Below are 7,734 nucleotides of genomic sequence, written 5' to 3'. Positions count from 1 at the left end.
TATATATATAAATGATCGAAAATATGGTCTTCGACTTTTTAGAATATAAAATCTGAATCAAATATATTCCCATCTTTGACATGGAATTAAAACGAGATTTTTCTAAAGTTTCTGGTTTTTAATATAATATCTTTTAATATAATATCTTTTGTATGTGAATTGCAATTTCTTATTATATGAACTTTTTCTGCATTAAAAATATGATACTCGCAGCAATAAAAAATTACTTATTTTTAATCACTTTTTCTTAAGATAATTTTTATATATATAAGAAATATTAACATAGCATGTTAAAATTATTCACAGGATTATTGTACAACAGTTTTTATTTAATTCTATCTCTCTAATAAAATATCATACTGAACACAATAAACCCTGTATTCGCATTAAATCATTAGCGCAGTGAATGCGCTTCTTCTAGGAGAAATACCAAATTTCGCATTTTTATTAAAGGTCATGGTTTTCGTTGCGATATTTTTGGTAAGGTCAGATGCGAAAATATAGTGCGACAGTCAGACGATCTGTCAGACACGGCGACGACGTTGTCGCATGCGTATTATTAACAGCGTCATCGCGATAGCTGTTGCATGAGTGTAAGTAAGGATGTAAGTAAGGATGAAGCCATCAAGAAGGTATTCATTTCAAACGGTGTACTAAATGCATACGAAACGAATCGTCTCGCGTATAACATTATGCAAACGTTCGCCGCTCCAAAGATATATGCGTCGATATGGAGCTTTCTAAAATAAATGAAAAATAAATGAAAAATATGCAATACATCTTCGTACTTAAAATAATTTGTAATAAAACATCAAGTTATTATACAGAGTGTTCTTAGGCCGATATTCATAATCAATTCTTATATTCAAGATTTATTTCGTCTTATTCTGTTTGAAGTGTCACGAACTAATCAGAGGGCCTCATTAGCATCTTAAGACATTATTACGCTCTTGAAATAAGAACCGATTATAAATACTTTAGATTCAAAGCGATACAGCTATTCAGTAACAGCTTTTTAGACCAAATAGATCAAATAAAAAAGCATTGACTGATACTCACTGTCAAGTTACTTCTCTTTTATTATTGACTTATATTTATTTAAAGTCTATAATTGTTTCTGTAATGATGTATGTTCGGAATGTCTAACGTAATACTGTATTTAATAATTTTAATACTTTCCTATCTAATTGTAAGTATAAAAGATAACACGTGACTCAAAATCTTTTATATATGAAACATATAAATCTTGGAAAAGTTTCGAACTAATTAAATAAATCTAAACCCAAGTTGTTTAATAAAGTTAAATAAATGCAATTAAAATAATTAAGATTGTAATTATATGATGTTTAAGCTATAAAGAGTTTTTTTTTAATTTATGTTTTATGTTATTTAGAAAATCCTTTTCTTTTTAACGTGAGAAAGAAAAAGATAGGAATAGCTGATCGTCTCTTACATATTTGAAACACTTCAGAAGTAAAATAATAACAAATAAAGTGCCAAATACTTGTAACCGCACTTTGAGATGCATTCTCAAGGTGTCGATCGACAAAGTGCACACTAAAGTGCGGCAAAGGTCGCGCGTCCGGAAATCTCGTGCAAATAGTATGTTTACCCAGACACTTCGCTGTTACTTCGACGTCCAAAGTTATATTTACCACCGCATTACTGGCGCAATTCCCAAGAGACATTAAATCAGACATTATTTACGATAAATTTCCGTGAAAGTGAAAGAAAAAAAAGATGCAGTCGCGCCAGTTCTCAGGTTTGTTCTTTGGCAATGACGTTTTGCTTGTGACGCGTGCAACCGTTTTTAGCATCATATCAATGCAATCCGAAACTTTATGCTGCTCATAATTATGACGAAATACGCGTATAAAGCCGAGAATGATACGAATTCCAATGTTTGTAAAAGCGAAATAGAATTTAAGAAATAAATAAAAAACAAAAAATTTTTTTAGATAAAATTAAATTTTAATACAAATATAAAATCACATATTCTTTTTGCAAACTTTTAATTTAAAATTTAAACTATTATTGTTTTTATGCAATATGTAATAAGTTTTATATTTGTCATTCATGTTTACATTTACTAATAGAGACATTTGAGTTATTTAAATATTTATCAAATAAAGGAAAATTTATGAAAGATGATTTTATCGATTGCCTTAATTTACCTTATACTTTGCTGAATTTTGTCTTCGTTGAATTTTTTTTATCGCAAATTATGGCAACTCTGATTATTTGCGCAGCATAGGAAACGAATCTAGGCCTAGATCATTTCATTTTTAGTTACTTTAAGATACTTTCGCATACCGTGAGATATTTCTGGCGAATGATGCGATCACGCGTGTTGCGACGTGTCATCGTGCAAAGTCTTGAGTGGGTCGTCGTTTCTCTTATAAGTGAATCTCTCTCGACCGCATTTGTTCGAAAAGTTTGGCGTCGCAAACGATCATAAACCAGTTTTCAACAAGATTAAAAACAACAAGCAGATAAATCGTCGCGGAAAAGTTGCGGAACTATGTTTATAATGAGACAAATTAATTATTTACTGCCGTAAAATGCGACCACAAAATGCTTATTGCATAGGACACAAAAGCGCTGAAATAAGTTTGATAATTGGTTAAATTTAATGTTTACATAGACGTCGCGTGTAATAAATAGAGGCAGATTTTTAATATCTAATCTGTCTTTAAGTAATTACATTTATCAGTTTGTAAAAATTTGTGAGCTGTTTTATTTGTTATTACACTGAGAAAAATGGTCTGGTTGGATTAAACAGTAATTCTGATTGGTAAAATGAACGAATCAGAATTTTCTAGTTAAATTTGCTAGAATTCTAGTTGAAATAGCTAGAATTCTTGATATAATTATTCTGGTAAAAATAAGAATTCTAGTAGAGTTTACCAGAAATATTGTATTAACCAGAATTCCGATTATCTCAACTAGAATCTAATAAATTTAACCAGAAAATTTTGATTCGTCAATTTTCAACCTGCAGAAATTTATTTTTAGTGCATACTTGAAAATCAATTTAGTCTTTGCACGTGATAATAAAATTAGGAAATTTGAAAAGAATTGAGAAAATAAAAAAAAGTGATAGAACGCTATTAGCTAACAGAAAAATCATTTTTCATAATATAAATTATTTCGCGATGGCTCGAAATAGATTGTATTTATATCCTACATCAGAAGCCCATTTTGATGCAATAGTTCATCTTAAAATAGAGATTGCATAAGAGAAATACAAAAAATAAAATTCGAAAAAATTTGCGCATTGAAAAGAAATTTGTCTTTTCCATTCTATTATTTTTCCCTATATAAATTAGTTTTTTATTCCCTATATAAATTAGTTTATTATTTGTAATTAATTATTATTAATTAAAAACGTTATTTTACTCATTTTTATCATTAAAAATAAAGTAGACTATATCATAAAGAAAGCTATACACAATTTAGTTCTCTCAAAAATATTATAAATACTGAACACACGTTGCGGTTTGCAACTGCAGTATAATTTTCCTCTCAGGTTCGACAGACGAAAATTTCTGGAAGTATGAGTAACAACGTGCTCGCGAGCGCGTCGTTCTCGAGAAGAAACTGGCACGGTGCACCTGAATGGATAAAAGATGACGGTCTCTTATCAGTACCAGGTCGCCAGTTCCACCAGCGGTGGATTCACCAGGCTCCTGCTTATGTGGCGCGGTTCCCTGTACAAGCTCATCTACAGGGAACTGCTGCTTTTTTTACTTATCTTCGGTATCTTGTCCGCGCTCTATCGCCATGCCTTCACTGCCACGCAAAGAAGGTGGACATTCCAATATTTTAAAGCTCTAAATTCTAAATATAGACATATGTAAATCTAGAAATAGAGGATATAGAGGAAAAAAATTATTTCGATTAACCATTAATTCCATCTATTAATAGATGAAATTAGACATAAGTATATACAAATGGGCAAATTTTTTTTAATATTAATTTGCATATATTCACCATTCTCTATTTTTCTTCATAATGTTTTAATTTAATCAATTTTTTTGTTATTGAGTTGCTTTTAATATATAACGTATCATAGGGACTTCGAACAAGTTGTCATCTATTGCGACGCCTTGATCAAATTGATTCCGTTGAGTTTCGTGCTTGGATTTTATGTATCCTATGTGGCGCAGAGATGGTGGAAACAATACACAGCAATACCCTGGCCTGACAAGTGAGTTTAGATGCTATCAATTTTCAAGCAATACATAAATTGTTAAATCTCAAAAAATTTTTTGACAGTGCAAGTTAATATTTCTTTCTTTCTTTTAGCTAAAGCAAGAAAAAGCATAGCCTAATTATCGAAAATAAAAAATGTAACTTTATTTTTATTACATGAACTTCTTTATGATTGCCCTATTCTTTCTTTCTTTTTACAGGGTGATGCATCTCGTGGCACTCTACGTCACCGGAAACGACGATTATAGTCGTATGTTGCGCAGAGCCCTGATGCGTTATCTAAACCTCTCGCTGATACTTGTATTGCGTTCCATAAGCTCAGCGGTGAAGAGACGATTTCCCACTCTCGATCACGTCGTTGATTCCGGTAAATCACAGTACTGGAACCACTATCGTCGTCTTAGTGACAATTAAAAATTAACGAGCTTGTTGCAGGCTTCATGACCACGCTCGAGCTCCAATTGTATCAGTCGGTGCCGAGTGTCGAGTTTAACACCTATTGGATACCCTGTACATGGTTCATTAATCTCCTCAAGGAGGCACGCAAGACCCACCGAATATCCGATGCGCAAGGTTTAAAGCTAATAATGGAGGTGAGCGAACTTCATGTTTTCTTTCTTTGATCTCCTTTGTTGTTTAAAATTTGATAAAAAATTTTCTTTATTACACAAAATGAAAGAAGTTCTTTTTCTAATTGTGATCATTATTTCATATAAATAATTAATCAAAATATAATATTCTTAACAATTAATTTATTAACACAAAAGAAATTAAAATCATTAAAATTTCTTGCTTTAGCATCTATTTTGAATTTGTAACAAAAATAAGGAATAATTATTTTATTTTTTTAAAGACGAAGTCGCATTAAATATATTATATATCTTCTATTTTTTGATATTTATATATCTTCTATTTTATTCGTTCCTGTTTATCATGTTAGTTCATGAAGCGCAACACCATACATGATACAATATCTGTCTGATTGTATCTTACGGTGGTAACCAGAAAAGCAATCGTTAGAGAAACGATTAAATTTTATGAGCTACCGTGACGGTAGCGAATCGGTATATGACCGGTTCAAAATACATTGTAAGCCATGTTGCATCAACTACGTTTTTATTTTCCGCGATTAGGCACGCATGTCTCAAACACATTGTGCTCTCGCACGAATATCTTAATTGGGATTGCTGGAGATAATATTTCTTTTCTTCATGCATTACGCATCTTTTATGCGTGAAAACAAAGGAATAAATAAAAGTCAATTTTGATGTGTAAAAAACGCACGATAAATTAATCAGAATATAATATCTAAGGAAATTAAAAAGAAAAAGCAAATATTCTTCATCTCAGTATTCACACTTTGAATCCTAATTCATTAAATTTTTCCCAGAAACGTGATTAATAAAATTAATTAATCGATATAAACTCTTTTTCTTGCTCTGTAAATTTGATCGTCGATCTGATTTGTAGGAATTCAATGAATTTCGGACCAAGTGCGGTTTCTTGTGGAGCTACGACTGGGTGTCGATTCCTTTAGTGTACACTCAAGTGGTGACACTCGCCACTTACAGTTTCTTCGCAGTCGCCGTAATCGGTCGACAATACATCGAGGGTGTCGAGAAACAATTCCAACTGAAAATAGATAAATACGTGCCCATTTTCACAATTTTGCAGTTCTTCTTCTTTATGGGATTGTTGAAAGTAGCTGAACAGCTGATAAATCCTTTCGGTGATGATGATGAAGATTTCGAGCTGAACTGGCTGATTGATCGTCATACCAAGGTAGGAGCACTCTCTCTCCATAAAAATTTAGGAAAATTGTAAAACATAGTTTATACTTAAGGTATAATTTCATGCTGACACTTGGTGCACATTTTTAGCATTAAAATAGGCCACAAAAGTTAGTAAATATTAGTAAATATCAAGCGTCAATTTTGAGTGATCTGTTTTATATATGAATGAACATCGAGAGTTAGCATAAAATTATATTTCCATTCCCTCTTTATGCTCATATATTAGGTGTCATATCTTGGAGTAGACACGCTAATGAATCGCTGTCCACCGCTTGTCAAGGATATTTACTACGACTCTGAAGATATGAACTTGCCATATACGGAAGCAGCTGCGGCATACAAGAAGAAGACTTATCGCGGTAGCGTGGATAACATGATGTTAGTATCTTATTATTCATATTTTATTGTAATATTCATACAATTTTATTGTAATATTATTCGTAACAATAAGCTTCGATAAGCTAATATCTTTCGCAATAAATTCTTTGTAGTATTTTAAGATGTTAGTAGCATTATCAAATTGACAATCAATTTAATTATGATATTATTATTTTCGTTTTATAGTTTGTGATTGCATTTCAAATCTGCGGTACGCGGTTTATGTAACTGAAAGGTGTATTTAGATTTACGTATAAAAATATTATAATATTAGCTAGACCTACATCTATCTCATATTGATCCTTTCTTTATTTATTTCGTTTTATTTATATAACGATCTAGATTAACTTATTATTAATAATACTTATTTTGAATCAGAACAGATTAAAAATTTATATGTAATTTGTATAAATCGATTTAATTACGAAATATTGTTCGTAAAGATCTGGCGATTCTATATCTTTTGGGATACAGTTTCGTAAAATATAAAATTTGTTTTAAATATTGAAATTTTGAACATTATATTCTATAACAAATGCTATCAATTTTCCTCGATTTTTTTCAGGGTACCCGAAGAGAAACAGATGATGTTCTTGCCCGGAATTTTGGAAGAGGAGGAGGAATGCATGACAATTTTGACACCTCGTACTTCCACTGCCAGTTTAACGAACCCGAATGATAATCCAATGAACGAAATGCGGTAAGATTATAATTGGGGTGATTGATGATTCTAATTCTCATGAATTTAGATTAATATTAATTGTTACAATTTAAATTAATATTGATCGTTAACTGAGGAACAGACTTTCAAAATGCATTTTGTCCAAAATTTTTTTAGAGATGGCGTAGTGTTTTGTGTTGAAAGATTCTTGTTATAAGCTACGGAGATGTTCAGAAAACATTTTTTCATTGTCAATTTATATATTGAAAAAATAGACATTTCCGAAATGCATAATGTTTTTTTAACTAAAGACGAACAAATACATTTGTTTAACATTTTTAGCAATTGGTTAACAATTTTGTTTAATATTTTACATTCTACTAATTGGCATATTATTATTTTCTGTAAAGTGGATAATTTTTTGCGGAATTTCTTTCTTTTTCATTTTCTGAAAATTTCAAATTTTGGAAAATACGCATTTTGAAAGTCTGCTTCTCAATTGATTATTAAATAATATAATTTTTAAATGTAACATCTTACTTTAAATTTACTAACTATAAAAGAAATGAATCGTTATTGTCCAAGTAACGATAACGATAATGCATTACTTTTTAAAATTAGTAACGAGATATTTTTTATAAATAATAACAATAATGATATATTATTTTTATGAAGTAACATTTCCAA

The 7,734-nt window shown here is 30.6% G+C and overlaps 1 protein-coding gene across 1 annotated transcript in view; it reads left to right on the top strand.

Annotated features, from left to right (window-relative positions):
* The window catches only part of LOC108686701 (bestrophin-4-like), a 10,580-nt gene that overhangs the window by 1,700 nt on the left and 1,146 nt on the right, over positions 1–7,734 (top strand). Inside the window, exons 3-9 of the mRNA XM_018192134.1 lie at positions 3,530–3,808; positions 4,076–4,210; positions 4,416–4,582; positions 4,651–4,808; positions 5,686–5,997; positions 6,235–6,386; positions 6,952–7,086. Of these exons, the coding sequence (XP_018047623.1) occupies positions 3,630–3,808; positions 4,076–4,210; positions 4,416–4,582; positions 4,651–4,808; positions 5,686–5,997; positions 6,235–6,386; positions 6,952–7,086 (1,238 nt within the window). The 5' untranslated portion in view covers positions 3,530–3,629. The remainder of the gene's footprint in view (positions 1–3,529; positions 3,809–4,075; positions 4,211–4,415; positions 4,583–4,650; positions 4,809–5,685; positions 5,998–6,234; positions 6,387–6,951; positions 7,087–7,734) is intronic.

Source organism: Atta colombica, unplaced genomic scaffold, assembly GCF_001594045.1.
Source record: "Atta colombica isolate Treedump-2 unplaced genomic scaffold, Acol1.0 scaffold189, whole genome shotgun sequence".
Lineage (NCBI taxonomy): Eukaryota > Metazoa > Arthropoda > Insecta > Hymenoptera > Formicidae > Atta > Atta colombica.
The sequence above is the reverse complement of the archived record's forward strand: the minus strand, read 5'-3'. Positions and strand labels throughout refer to the sequence as shown.